We start from the raw sequence: 15800 nt of genomic DNA on the forward strand, positions 1-15800 counted from the left end.
AAGACAGGGCCTTAATTTAGTGTGAGGTTTCATGTCTCACTATGTGACCTGACTGACTGAATGTGGACCTTTGCTTGTATGGCCATTTTGTGATCAACTGACTCAAACCCATACATGTTACATGTAAAGCTAGGTGCAGAAATGGACAGCTCTATGTTTCTTGTGTAAATGGGCCTTTGCTTTTTTTGTTCACTGGAGTGGTAGGCAAAAAAAAAGGATAAAAATGAGACATGAGTGGCACTTAATGTAACTAAAACAAAACATAACAATCACAGTATCGCAGTGGTGGTAATAATGTGTTTGAAGTTGTTACTCATAGCTAATGATATATACTTGTTTAGTACCTCTCCTTGACATGCCTTGACCTACTTTAAGCAAGATACTATGGATACTGTGGAAGAATTTCTTGCAAAGAGTTAGGAGGGTTAAATCTGTCCACATAAAATTAATCAATTAGCATTTTGCCCACAATCATTTTTTTTTCATGCTGAAAAGGCAACACTGCCCCCCTACTGCTTAAAGGCAAATGAATTGTTCAGTATACAAATAAAAACTGGGTAAATAGACTGCAAAATAAAAAATATAGTTAGCCAAAAATTTAATGTATAAAGGCTGGAGTGACTGGGTGTCTAACTTAATAGCCACAACACTACTTCCTGCTTTTCAGCTCTCTTGGTTGCCACTGAATATAAATCTGAGCTGAATGCTGAGGATCAATTGCAAACTCACTGAACAAGTTTGTCCCATGTGGCCCCCCTTAAAGTCACTGACTAACTGAATTAGAGAGCTGGAAAGTAGTGTTATGTTACACATCCAGTCACTCGAGCCTTTATAGATTATATTTTTTGTTGGCTATATTAGAAACATCATTTATCTAGTTTTTATTTTTACACTGAACTGTTCCTTTAAAATTGCATCCCGTACCCTTTTGGCATATCCCTCACCTAATAACCGTCAAGGGTAATTAACATCAAAATACCACCATTTTGAGATGACATAATTCCCACTGTCCGCAATGGGAAAAATTAGTGACTTTGGCCATTTTGATGCTGTTTTCAACAGAGGTGAAATGCAACTTGAAAAACAGCCTCATATGCCTTTGTCGTAAAAAGTCCGTTATTTCTTCTACTAAGGTACAGCTATAACCAATGTCCAGGGTTCCTGTGATATATAATTCAGCAGCTGCTAGGCAGCAACAGGTTAGACAAACCTGCAATAGCAAATAAATCTATCATTACGCAGCTGCTTTTTATACACAAGAGACAAGTACCTGACGAGACTGTGGCCAATGGGCGTGTGATACATTCTCATAAAATGCAGTCTGTCTAGTAGCATTTTTGTGTTAATACCTTTTTGCCCTTTCAAATAAAACTGTTAGTGGTGCCACACCTGTGAGCAGAATGTCACAACTGAAAAGCCTGACGTAATCTGTCCTGTAACATGTCAATGAGGAACTGAAGGCAAGAAACTGACTTAAAACTGATTTTTTTTTTTTTTTTTTTTTTTTTTTTTTTTTTTTTTTTACTCCTAGACCTATAAATCTTCGATCATTGCTTAGTAAAGATTAACATTAAAGGAAAACTATACCCACCCCCAACAATGTAGGTCTCTATAAAAAGATATTGCATGAAACGGCTCATATGTAAAACCCTGCTTCATGTAAACAAACCATTTTCATAATAATATACTTTTTTAGTAGTATGTGCCATTGGGTAATCATAAATAGAAAATTGCCATTTTAAAAAACAAGGGCGGCCCCCTGGGATCGTACGATTCACTGCATACAAACAAACTTCATATGTCACATGAGCCAATTAACAGACCCAGCTGTGTCTTTTGCTTCAACACTTCTTCCTGTTACAGTTAGAGCTGCAGTGTTTCTGGTCAGGTGATCGCTAAGGCAGCACACAGACCATCACAAAAATGGTGGTTCGAGGCAAGAGATGTAAAAGGGCCATATTTACTTAAATATATATTTTTAAGTTTGGTAAGATTCTTTAATATGCCACTTAGTTTGATATAAACTCTGTTAATTTTTGGGGTATAGTTGTCCTTTAAACTAAGAATCTCCCCCTCCCCCCAAAAGATATGCAGCAATACATTAATAACACGGTTTCCATTTCAGTCACACTAATTATCAGTCTTGCCAGAAACACCCATAACAAGGTGAGGCAGCCTCTCCATGTTTTTCCCATTGCTAGACCTTTGATGCTTTCAGTTTGAAGACGCTGCTTTCCACACCATATAAGAAATACAAAAATATTTCCATTGTTCGAAGTCATTTAGTGGTAGAAAGCTTCCCAGCATGTCTCTGGGGTTGTCTTTGAGCTCTCTTTCCCATCTCACGCACTGAGGAAATGAATTTCTGAAAGGACAAAATGCTAGGGCTTATTTGTTTGTCGCTATGATGGCACTCTCCCAAAAAACTGCATGTTCTGGCAGTCTCTCAAGAACTGAGCTTGTAAGCTCAGGTAGAGAGACTCTTGTGGGACATAAAGTCTTCTCCTAAAGGAGCTACAAACTAGGAGAGAAGGCACACAACCTCAAAAGAAAAATATGGGGTGCTGATCCATAGGAGGCTCCCCATCAGGGTCTCCAGAACAGACTACAAAACATTGAAAGTAATAGATGGCACACCCAATTGAATAATTACATTTATTACAAAAAGGAAAAAATAACAAACAATACAAAAATCACATTTCATGAGCCCAATGTGTTTCGACCATAATGGTCTTCCTCAGGGGCACAAATAATAAAAAAAGGCGTTTTTTTTTTTTATTATTTGTGCCCCTGAGGAAGACCCTTATGGTCGAAATGCGTTGGGCTCACCAAATATGATTTTTGTATTGTTTATTTTTTCCTTTTTGTAATAAATTTACTTTCCCCTAAAGGAGCAGCTGTAATAGATTCCACTTTTCAATGTAAATTAATTACTTTTTCTTTACTGTTTTTTTTCCCAGCTGAATTTGAGCAAAAGTTTTAATTGTCTTGAATGCAGCAGTTTGTTGGTTATGTTGTGTAGAGCCGGAGCCAATCCGCATTGCATACATGCAACACCACTCGACGACAGAGCTGTACTGTGTGTGTTCATTTCTGATTGGCTTCCACTGCAGTGCTCGCTGATTTCAATAGGCTGGGAGCCATTACTTGTATCAAGTGATTAAGTGATTGCACACTTTCAGCAATGATGTTGAGCACAATAATTCTGCACCCATTTTGTATCTGTTTAAGGCTAAACTTAATCTTATTGGGTTGGTGCTGCAGTTTGTTTTTATTTTCTCTCTTTTGTCCTTTAAACCCTCAAACTATTTTAGGAATGGGATCTTTGCATAAAGTTTGGCTTTCTGCAAGAATGGACTTTGCATTGTTTGAAAATACCACACTTAAATCTGTTTAAATTATGAATTTATTACAGGTATGAGACCTGTTATCCAGAATGCTTGGGACCAGGGGTTCTCCGGATAACGGATCTTTCCATAATTTGGATCGTCGTACCTTGTCTGCTAGAAAATCACGTAAACATTAAAGGAAAACTATATCCCCAAAATGAATACTTAAGCAACAGATAGTTTACATCAAATTGAATGACATATTAAAGAATCTTACCAAACTGGAATATATATTTACATAAATATTGCCCTTTTACATCTCTTGCCTTGAACCACCATTTTGTGACTCTATCTGTGCTGCCTCAGAGATCACCTGACCAGAAATACTACAACACTAACTGTAACAGGAAGAAGTGAGGAAGCAAAAGGCAGAACTCTGTCTGTTAATTGGCTCATGTGACCTTACATGTGGTTTGTATGTGTGCAAAGTGAATCTTACGATCTCAGGGGGCGGCCCTTATTTTTTAAAATGGAAATTTTCTATTTATGATTACCCAATGGCACATACTACTAAAAAAGTATATTATTATGATAATGGTTCATTTACATGAAGCAGGGTTTTACACATGAGCTGTTTTACTCAGTATCTTTTAATAGAGACCTACATTGTTTAGGGGGTATAGTTTTCCTTTAAATGAACCCAATAGGCTGGCTTTGCTTCCAATAAGGATTAATTATATCTTGTTTGGGATCAAGTACAAGCTACTGTTTTATTAACACTGAGAAAAAGGAAATAGTTTTTAAAATCTTGCATTATTTGGATAAAATATAGACTGCGTTTCCGTAATTCGAGCTTTCTGGATAATGGTTTCCAGACTGATCCCATACCGAGAGCGAGTAAGTTTTTTTTTTTTTGTTTTTTTTTTTTCCTAATAATATTGTTTTACCATCAGTTAGCACAAGCAAAGTCAAAAGTTGAAAATGATTTAAACAATATTGATAATGGCATTGGCAGTTTTGGGACCCGTCTAGGTGGTTGTTGCTGAATATCAAACTACTTTACACAAAACCTGCTTGAGTCTACTATCCATTTTTTAGCCACATTTTTACCTATCGAGGGTTATGTAATTTGATATGGAGGGTGTGACTTATGGACCTGCCGAGTACTGATAAGGCTTAGTTGTGTACTAATGAGCATGAGTACTTTCTCTACTCTCTACTTTCTCTTAAAGAGATACTGACACCAGAAATAAAACTATTTTTAACATAATATCGTCTATGCATGCTATCTATCATTTTGCCATAAAAGAATTTGCAGATTCTTTAATATTACCCATCTGATCCCCCCATGGTCCTCTCAGAGGGTGCGGCCATATATCATATATCAGCAGTCTGTTAGCTTTAGAAACTCTTAACTGACATGTTGAGAAGGGACAGTCAGGGGACAATTCAAGTAACAATTGCTTACAAAAGCAGCCATATCAGTGAAAAATGATCAACATGAGCTATAGGTAACTTTTGATGTACATTAATATTTTCAATAATACTTTTTTACTGTCAGTATCTCTTTAAAACTGATGCAGGAATTGCTTGCCTAAAAACCTACAGCATTATTTCTAGTTTTAACGGCACGCATTCAAGACTTTTCCTGCACTCTGGGGTTTTCACTATACAGGGTGGCTTGCACACACTGCAATATTCAGGCTTCTTACTAAGAAGAAATTAAAGGCAAAACACACTTTATTGCATATTTCCTTGGGCATTCTACCACTTAGTATATGTGTGTGTGTGTGTGTGTCTATATATCTATATACATTGCTGATTTTCCCATGACTACTAAGATGGATGATTACAATTATCCAAGTAAGATGAGAGGGAATGAATTGCCATTGCAAGTTCTTTTTAATCTTCTCCATCTGCAGGTTAGATGGAGTTGCAAGATGATGGTGTTATTTACAAGTCATTCCCCTTTTCTTGGTTAGGACATTTAATGCAAGTTTAAAACTCCATGTGTATGTATGTTATATTCTAATATAATAATTCAGCTTTACTTCAAAATTAAGTTCTTTAATTTAAAGGACCAGTATCACTTTGATTCTTGTTTTTTACTGTAAGGCTACCTAATGAGTGTCAACAGCAAACTATGTTTATCTTCCATTTGCTTGAAATGTATCTATATATTTTTTTTTTTATTAATCTAGCACTACTTATATATACATGACAGTAGTGTTTAACCTTACCGTTAAGAAGCAATTGTCTGACTTGCTGGCTGGCCACAAGCTAATTAGTCTTGCTGGTCAAGTTATTCTTTTTTATTATTTAATTTTTTTATTGATGTTTTTCACAATAAATCAACAATTGAAAGAAGACATAGAGTGAAGAAGGAGCAGGTAAGAAAGAGGAGAGAGTCAAAGGGGGGGGAAAGGAGAGGGGAGGGGGTAATGTTCCTTAAGCAATCTCAGTTCACTTATCGGTAGGGCTGCTGTTCTATAAATCTTTAAGAAGTAGTTGGTACATTAGGCGGATGTTGAGGTGTTGATGAAGAGAATCGGTATTCGGTTTTCCATCTGTGCCATTTTTGGTAGGTGGTAGCGTCTTTGGTAAGTTGTTTAGCGCTTGTTGTTGCGAGTCTTTCATAGGTAAGATTTGAGTCCGTGAGGTTAATTAAGCTTTCCCTGTCTGGTATACTGGTCAAGTTATTCTATGTCATTACATAATGAAAGAAAGAACTTTGGTTAGACAGGCAAATGAGTGGTTTTTATGTTGCTGAGATAGAACCATAAAATGTCATTTTCAAGGCTTTATTACCTCTGGGGGGTTGTGGGTGCTGGATGTTTGTTTGTTTTTTCTCCTGACGAAGATCCCTGTGGGGGATCGAAACGTTGAGGCTTAATAATAAAACATTTTTTTGTTTTTTCACTAAAACCCTGTGAGTGCCGCAATCCTTTTTCACTGCTTATTTCCCATGCTGGCACCCAGGTATTCATTTTGTCTCGGAGTGCACCATTCCTTTGGGGGGGGGGGGTGTGTGTATATATCGATATATAGATATATATTATGGGAAACTCTTCAAATGCCTGGATCATTACTACTAAAAAGTTGCTGAATCTCTGGGCTGGATCAATAGGTGCAGTTTATAAAATATGGCATTTCTAGCCATATTCATTTTTAGGGTTTAGTTCTTAAAGCGGAAACTAAATGTAAAGGACCTCTTACTCCCATGTGAGAATGCTAGAGATTTCATGAATATTTAAATGCTGACACACAACTGTTTTCAGTATCATCATGGTCTTCTTTTGTATTTGTACACTGATGTTCTTGTCGTGTGTGTGTGTGTGTACACACACTACAATAGCTTGAAATAGGAGTCCTTGAGAGTGGTTGTAGTTGGTTCCCGAAGACATGCCCTTACTTGAACAACCTTGTAATTGTGTTCTGTTTTTGAACTTAAACTTGCCGTCACTTATGTTAAACTTACATCACCAAGACACTCGTACGAGCCATTTATTGTAGGGATGGTGCTGCATTCTTCCACAAATAAGTTTTAAAGTAGACATTCATGCATACCTTGCACATTAGTTACTTTTCTAATATTGTCTCTGGTGAACTGTTAGCCCTGAGGCATACCACTAATATTACAGTAGCTTTACAAATTGTCACTTGGTCATATGGAGCTGTGTCCTGTCTGTGAATTTCAGATACTGTAGTATATTTTAGTGAGTGAGCTATTCTCTAAGGGAACATACAGAAGTTCTTTTTATATGAATTTGTGGTGTGGTTTGGAATCAAAACCAACACAAATATGACCAAGACCTTTTTTATTGTTTCAGCATTCGTCTCCTTTGCTCTAAGTATAGTCTGAGTACAACCACTGGCAAAAATAAGATCAGCATTGATTGAGTGCAGAACATTGGAAACACATTTTAAAAATGCTGTGTGTATGTGCCTTTATATTATGCTCAGTTCTGCCGATCTATTCAGTGCTTCATGTCCATTGAGTGAGTGTGGCTGGGCAGGGTGCAACATCTGCTCTTTTCATGCAATCTACTCACTTTTGTGACTTCCACAGATAACCTCTCCTTGTACATATCCAGAGCTGTAGCTGTATCTTTTTTATAAAGGGATACTGTTTGTTTTTTTTTTTTTGTTTTACTAAAAAGAGCCCAGCACCAATATCCTGGCCATGGAACTTCCCCCAGATCTCCCTAATTTTTTTTTGCCCCCAGTCATAAGGGAGCACAGAATTTTGACTTTAGTAAGTGCACGGAATAAATAATAGTGCTCATATTTCAGCAATAAAAAAATCCAATGCCATAGCATTGATAGAAAAATGTTAGTATCCCTTTAACTGCAACAGGATCCAGTCACATCTCCAAATTGGGGCTGTCACTTGAGGCAATTTTAAGATTAAGATATCTCTTTCTAGCTACCAGGCCTTTGTAGATATGACTTACTAGCTTCACAACTGTAGACTCTCATGGATATAATGAAAGGAATGTGTCAGCTCCAAATGGTGCAACTCATGTTGCACACTATTGGATCCACCTACTAAATGAGTAAAAATTATGTATTGCTGAATTTTTTTTTATTATTATTCCTTCCTTTCTTTCTTAGAACCACCGAGCTGATCCAGAAGAGTTATTCACAAAGTTAGAACGCATTGGGAAAGGATCCTTTGGTGAAGTTTTTAAAGGGATTGATCACCGGACTCAGCATGTTGTTGCTATAAAAATCATTGACTTGGAAGAAGCAGAGGATGAAATTGAAGATATACAGCAAGAAATTACAGTGCTCAGTCAATGCGATAGTCCATATGTAACCAAGTACTATGGATCTTATCTGAAGGTATTGCCTTGTTTACTTCAAATGAAACAACAGTACTCTTTAGGCATAATTTTAGATTTTCTGAGATGTCCTGATAGATTATGGTGGCAATATCACGCAAATTATTGCAATTACTTTTTATAAAGCTAGCAAACTTTAGTGCTCATCTATTGCATCGGTAATTTTTAGCATTCTCATGAATCTGCATATGCCTGAAATGTTGCACCACACTTTGCCCAGACATACGTCATCCATTATTTTAGTGCTGCTATGCAGCTTACCATTGCCCCTTACATCCCCACCATGTAAACACCCATCTCTCTTTGGTGGGTGTTTGATTCCTTAAGCATGACCTTTCTCGTCCAATTCTTATTGCAGCTTGTGCTGCAATTGCGTGATTTAGGTGGATAGAACTGAACTTTAGGTTAATATGTCAGTTGGCTGTGGAAAGCTACATAAAGCTCTATTTCACAAATAAAGTGGGGCCAAATATTGGCCAGGCTTAACTTGTCCTTTACAGAATGCCAGTGATTTCTGTGTCCTTTTTTTTCTTGTTCTAAAAGATTCCGTTGCTCTGTATTCAACGTTAAGCCACCCCTTGGGCATTAGTCATGTGTCAGATAATTTTAACAAAGTTGCATTCCCATTCACAGGAGCCATTTTCAAGCAATGGACCCAACAATGCACTGCAACACACTCTGTTCTTGGCAGCACTGGTATAAGAGGCCTCTGCGTACAAATCATTTCAGTGACTCAATTGAAATTCCAATTTGAAACACATACAAGTTTATAAATACATAGATTTACGAGGTACTCCATATTGGTGCTGCTGATTTAGTAATCAGTGTGATCTAAATGTCCTGCACACACAATGTGTCTTCTTCTTTGAGTAATACTCTCAGAGTAATATATACCACTGCAGTTATACCCTTTTGGTGAAATGGAAAATATGAATGTTTTTTTTTTTCCTGCCACTACTCAAGTCTGCTACTTTTAAAGACAAATTGACACCTTAATCAAAGTCCTTTCTTTAATTGTCTCTGAATGCCGTGTTTAAGGGGAATGCGTATGAAAAGGAACCTGTGTTAATTTTGCTTTCTAAGCACACACAAGCAGGTCGGGGTTTGTAGCCATGAATGAGTGTCACAACAACCATTTAAATGGATACTTTGTGTATGTTCGACTACAGTTTCATGATAGCTATGCAAGATCATATGCTAAAAACTCTTTTCTCTCCCTTTGTCTACTTTAATAACAAGTAAATGTTTTTTTTCCTTGGTTGCTTTTAGTACTTTAAAGGGATCCTGTCATCGGAAAACATGTTTTTTTTCAAAACGCATCAGTTAATAGTGCTACTCCAGCAGATTTCTGCACTGAAATCCATTTCTCAAAAGAGCAAACTGATTTTTTTCAACTTTTAAATCTGACATGGGGCTAGATATTTTGTCAATTTCCCAGCTGCCCCATGTCATGTGACTTGTGCCTGCACTTTAGGAGACAAATGCTTTCTGGCAGGCTGCTGTTTTTCCTTCTCAATGTAACTGAATGTGTCTCGGTGAGACATCGGTTTTTACTATTGAGTGCTGTTCTAAGATCTACCAGGCAGCTGTTATCTTGTGTTAGGGAGCCGTTATCTGGTTACCTTCCCATTGTTCTTTTGTTTGGCTGCTGTGGGGAAAAAGGGAGGGGGTGCTATCACTCCAACTTGCAGTACAGCAGTAAAGAGTGATTAAAGTTTATCAGCACAAGTTACATGACTTGGGGCAGCTGGGAAATTGACAATATTTCTAGCCCCATGTCAGATTTCAAAATTTAATATAAAAAAAATCTGTTTCCTCTTTTGAGAAATGGATTTCAGCGCAAAATTCTGCTGGAGCAGCACTATTAACTGATTCATTTTGAAAAAAAAAAATTTTTCCCATGACAGTATCCCTTTAATGGAAAGGATGCAAGGCCGCAAACATATTTAAATTGTAACAACTCTACTCTGTTGAAGCCCACCTTATTAAAATGATTGTTCTGTAAAATTTTGGATTATACTTTGTGATATATATTAAGCCATATTCTGACCACATGAGCATGCCTGTCTGTTAGGGCAGAGCACACGGAGCTGTATGCACCCCACGGCTCTTGGCAAATAAAAAAGGAAATAAAATGTGACTTTGTTCAAAGCAAAACAAAAAAGCGGACCATAACAAATCTTTAGCCTGGGTGAATAGAACTCCAGGTTTTGCATTTGATACAGCAAATTTTTTAAACCACACTCACCTGAACCTGAAGCTGACCTAGGTGTATAAAGCCCCAGGTCCAGCACCCATGCACTTACCAATGCCCATCCGTATGAACCATTCAAAAGTAAATCCGTACTCCCCAAAATGATCAAGTGGCTCTGGTGCAGCTCTCCACTGCATGTGAGCTGGCGGATGCTGTATAAATCAGTGGAGCAGGGGCACAGAGCAGATCTGCTTCTCTCGGCCTGCAAAAATATGCAAACACAGCAGTGGAGCCTGCAGCTCCGTGTGCCCATGCCCAGGGGATTCTACCCTATTAAAGCTGTGCAGTACAGAAATTTAGCAGATTAGCTCATAAACTGTAATGTTCATGAGCTAATCCTGAGTGGTTCAGGGAATGCCTGGGAAAAGGGGGTGGAATTTCCCCCAGGCCAGTAACATAGTGAGTTAGGTTGAAAAAAGACAAGCGTCCATCAAGTTCAACCTTTTAACTCTATATATAACCTGCCTAACTGCTAGTTAATCCAGAGGAAGTAAAAAAAAAAAACATTTTGAAGCCTCTCCAATTTACCTCAGAGGGGGAAAAAATTCCTTACTGACTTAAAAATGGCAGTCGGTCTAGTCCATGGACCAATTTGTACTATGAGCTATCTTCCATAACACTGTATTCCTTCACTTGCTGAAAAGCCATCCAATTCCTTCTTAAAGCTATCTAATGTATCAGCCTGTACAACTGATTCAGGGAGAGAATTCCACAGCTTCACAGCTCTCACTGTAAAAAAAAAAAAAAAAACCAAAGGTTTAGTTTGAACCTCTTTTGTTCTAATCACAGCTGGAAAGTGTCAGCTGGAAAGACCTACTGGTAAATAAAGCATTAGAGAGATTATTATATGATCCCTTTATATATTTATACATAGTCATCATATCACCCCTTAAGCGCATCTTCTCCAGTGTGATCAACCCCAACTTGGTCTTTCCTCATAGCTAAGATTATTCATACTTTTTACTAGCTTAGTTGCCCTTCTCTGTACCCTCTCTAATTCAATAATGTCCTGTTTGAGCACTGGAGACCAAAACTGTACAGCATATTCTAGATGAAGTTCGGCTTTTCACTCTACTGCGCATGTGCAGCCACGAGAGAGTAAGTAAGAAGTGGATTGCTCCATGGTGCTCATTGGCAGAACCCCAGGTTGGTGCAGTTTTCTGCTGATAGGAGCACCAGCCCGGGTGTCGGGTAATTAAATACAATACAGAGAGGAATCCCTCAGCAAAAAATATTTTCCTTTTCTTTTAAGGAGGGGATGTTTCTCAGTGAAAAATGTCTTCCACTGTCTGCTCACCCAGTGTTTTTAAAAGTGGCCACATGTTGGGCAGACCTCTACCAAACATGTTTCAATTTGTATTGAAGTTGTCTGTTTAATCTATTTTAGTACAGTAGTACCAGTCTGATGCTACAACAGTGGTTTATTTTTAAACAGTAGTGCCATGATTTAAAGTTGTTGCCATTCATATTCATGCAAATGTGCAGGGTGCTCAGATTTTCATTTCTAATTTAAGAACTTCTTTCTTTGCAGGGCACTAAACTATGGATCATTATGGAATATTTAGGCGGAGGATCAGCACTAGATCTAGTAAGTCATTAGCAGCCATAATAAAATGAATTTCTTCTGCACGCTTGTTTGCTGAGGTATTCCTTACTGTGCACTGTTGTCCCAACCACCTAGGCAAGCGATTCTCGATTCTACACCACAATTTGAAGTAAGCAAAATGTAATATATGATTATTCTTCTCCTTAAGTAACTGCAGCGTGCGATTATTGTGTGGTTGCCTAGATAAACACATGGTTACAGTTTGCCATTTGGGAAATCATGCAAAATGTTCATAAGTGTTAAATAAAAATAGAAATATGCAAAGTATGTTACTGGGCAATGAAATAGTAGCCTGAAATTGGATCTGAGAAGGAATTTCCAGCCAAAATCTCTGGTGCACCCCTTCTTATGGTTCATTCAACTTCACATGTGCTTTTGAAAACTCCATTAATAAAAGATGCAGTAGTGAATACGGTTTGGAGATATTACAAACAGCTTCAGATTTCCATGCTTAAAGCCAGCAGCTTGCAGAACATAAGTGTCCTTGTTTTGCTGGAAAAAAGCAGTGCAAAGTCATCCTTACTCTCTTGTTCCGAACGGGTGCTGCCAATGCTTTCACCCTTTTTTTTAAAGACTGCAGTGGAAACTGAGATCAATTTGTTTACTGGCTGCTCATTTCCGTGGGCATTGCCCAATATACCTGTATTAAATAGTGTCTTTCATGCTTTTCTGAGTTAAGGTTTTCCTTGTCCGGAAAATGTCATAGCTGTAATTTCCTGCCACACGCACAGTTGTTGGTTACATTAAGTAGTGTATGCATTGAATGCACTCTTTCTTTTTTACCTGTGTACTTCATTCATTCATTCATTAGGATCAGAGAAAGCAAACAGGCACACATTTCTTTCTTTCTACCTCTTCTAACATTCACCCGCAAGCTAGAACTTTCAAAGGACTATTTGGGCAGGCCTGAGTTTATTTCTGGGTTTGTATTTTTATCTTAACAGAGCATTCATCCTGATTTTTTTTTTTTATATAAAGATTAAAGATATTAAACCTTTTCATGCACAAAACTAAAATAGCCATTTAGCTCAGTTAGTCCACCTCAATATACAGTATACCCATTTGTAGCTGTATATGCCCAAAGACATTGCTAATGCTTAAGGTTTTAAGAAAGTAATCTGTATTTAAAGCAAAATGTAGGTACAGTTTGGTATAGTTATTTTAGTCTTTTAATAAGTGAAGAATACAGAAAAATTAAAAAAAAAACACTGGCTAAATTTAAAAAAAAATATTTCAAATTATACTTGTTAATGCAGTTTAGCTGAAATGACAGGCAGGCCTAGTTAGGAACACTAGAAACTAGCAATTTAGGGTATGTCTATCAAAAGGTGTAAATATAGCAAGCTTTGTTTTTTCTCTTTGATTAAAGAGGTGGTTCACCTTTAGGGCTCTTACAGACGAGCGTTTTTACCTGCGTTCCGTTTTTCTGCGTTCAGCCACGGGAGCGCAGGAATAGACGCATTACATTTTTTCCAATGGGGGTGTACTCACACAGGCGCGTGTAGGCACCGAACGCAGGTCGAGACGCAACATGCTGCATTTTTCCTGCGTTCGGCGCCTACACGCGCCTGTGTGAGTACAGCCCCATTGGAAAAAATTTAATGTGTCTATTCCTGCGCTTCCCTGCGGCTGAACGCAGTAAAACGGAGCGCAGGTAAAAACGCTCGTCTGTAAGAGCCCTTAAGGTAACTTTTAGCAAATCTACTTATGGTCGAAGGGTTAATTAACCATCGATATTCGACTGCCGAATTGAAATCCTTCGAATATCAAAGTGTGCCATTACCCATTTATAAGTTAATCCAATATTAAGAAATTTTCCAAGTGTGACATTATAAAATATTTTTATATTTCCCCCCAGGTTTTATTTTTAAATAACTGCAATGCCTTTTTCCTATAATTGCACACATTCTTTAGGCCAAAGCATCTTTCAGTCTAAAGTCCTCAAACTCTAACATTTATTAACTGTGGTTTCGATGAAGGTGTGTAAATTCTAGGCTGCATTGTTGTTCTAAAGTGATAAGCTTGTTGTAAACTGTTTTTATTTTCACAAAGTATACTGAATATGCCCTTATGGGGACAATCTTCTTAAGGGAGTGTCTGCTTAAGTTACATAAGGATGCTCCTTTCTGTTTTTCCAAGTGACACTAGTATACACTTCTGTGGGAAATACAGTCCTCCTATTGCACTTTAGCCTGTCAATTTGCCTGCACATGGAGCTAAGCATACACTTATGTGCTAATTTATAAAAAATCGAATTTGTGAGTTTTTTTTCTGTAGCAAGCTACGGGTTCGGGGTGCTGCACCCTGCTACCTTTCTTCACCAGTGAGTGCGAACAACACTTATATTGTTTGAATTAATTTGCCAAGGATGCTAAACCTTTTCAGGTGTTGCTTCTGAATACTTTTAATTACTTTTTCATTTTCAGTAAATAATGAAAGGGGAGCACAAAAAGGTGTTAGAGTACGTAAAAAATGACTAAACTATATATAATTTTTAAAAACTCTGTATCCAAAAGGATGTGAGGATCTCCAAAAATAAAGAAACAAATGTAAAAAGTAGAAAAATTTATTAGGACATGAAGACCTAACGCGTTTCGTGCCTATTGGGGCACCTACTCATAGGCTATATATAATTTTTCTTGCCATCTTTCCTCGAGCTTCTTGGGGAGCACTGTTTCATCAGTTTGGAATATTTATTGCTTCTAACATGTGGTTGGATGAAAAAGAGCAAACTAACATCCGTAAGGTTATATTAATTTTCCCTTAGCTTAAGATCTGCACATCAGCAGCCGTGGCCCAGGATACAAGCAGTTCATTTCAGTTTATCCCCTTTTGGCTTATGATGTCATGATTTATCAAAGTCCGAATTTATCTCCATATTTTCTGAAAACAACTCCAAACAAATACGTACGGGTTTTTCGCCTTATTTATCAATACACTTTCCCGAAAAAAAAAAAACGTTTTTTTTTTTCAGATTTTTGCCAGAAAACCACAAAGTCTTCGGAATATTGTATGAAAGCCAGCGCAGATCAAAATATCTTTTGGGCTTCTCCCATTGACTTATATGCAATCTCGGCAGGTCTGAGATGCCGGATTTTCGGAATCAGACTTTCCATCCTCGGGGTATAAGGTTTTATAATTAAAAAAAAAAAAATATTTGGGTTTGTGGCATTCGGAGTTTAGTAAATAACCACAGACCGAAAAAACCCACGGCTCTATCCAAAAAGTAAACACTCCAAATTTCTAATAAAAGACCGAAGCTCACCTGGCATAGAAATTTAACTGGGTGCGTGGCCCCAGGTCAGTCTCTTAAGGTTCTCTCTGCTGCTCTAACATAATCATGTTTTTAGGAGAGACTACTGCAGACAAACTACAGGAGAGAGATGTTTTATTGAAAGCAAAATATTTATCTAAACGTTTGTGAGTACCCACCCTGCTTTGGTGCACAAGTGATTTTGAAAGATTTGAAGGGAAATGTAACCCTATTTTATTATTCACAAGTGAACTAAAGTGGTTTTAAAGGGAAAGTTAACCTTATTTCAACACTTGTACAAAAAAAGGCACCGGTGAAAGGAAAAATACTTTTTCATTTTCGGTAAATAATGAAAGGGGAGCACAAAAAGGTGTTACAGAGAAAGTAGAAAATTACTACACTATATATATCATTTTTCTTGCTGTCTTTCCTCAAGCTTCTTAGGGAGTGCTGTTTCATCACTTTGGAATATGTATTACTTTTTACTGGTTGGGGAACGGCTAGAGGATTGAAC

At 37.5% G+C, this 15800-nt stretch overlaps 1 protein-coding gene across 1 annotated transcript in view; it reads left to right on the plus strand.

Annotated features, from left to right (window-relative positions):
- The window catches only part of stk26.S (serine/threonine kinase 26 S homeolog), a 50144-nt gene that overhangs the window by 22472 nt on the left and 11872 nt on the right, over positions 1–15800 (plus strand). Inside the window, exons 2-3 of the mRNA XM_041575100.1 lie at positions 7944–8174; positions 11959–12015. Of these exons, the coding sequence (XP_041431034.1) occupies positions 7944–8174; positions 11959–12015 (288 nt within the window). The remainder of the gene's footprint in view (positions 1–7943; positions 8175–11958; positions 12016–15800) is intronic.

This window comes from Xenopus laevis, chromosome 8S (assembly GCF_017654675.1).
Source record: "Xenopus laevis strain J_2021 chromosome 8S, Xenopus_laevis_v10.1, whole genome shotgun sequence".
Classification (NCBI taxonomy): Eukaryota; Metazoa; Chordata; class Amphibia; order Anura; family Pipidae; genus Xenopus; species Xenopus laevis.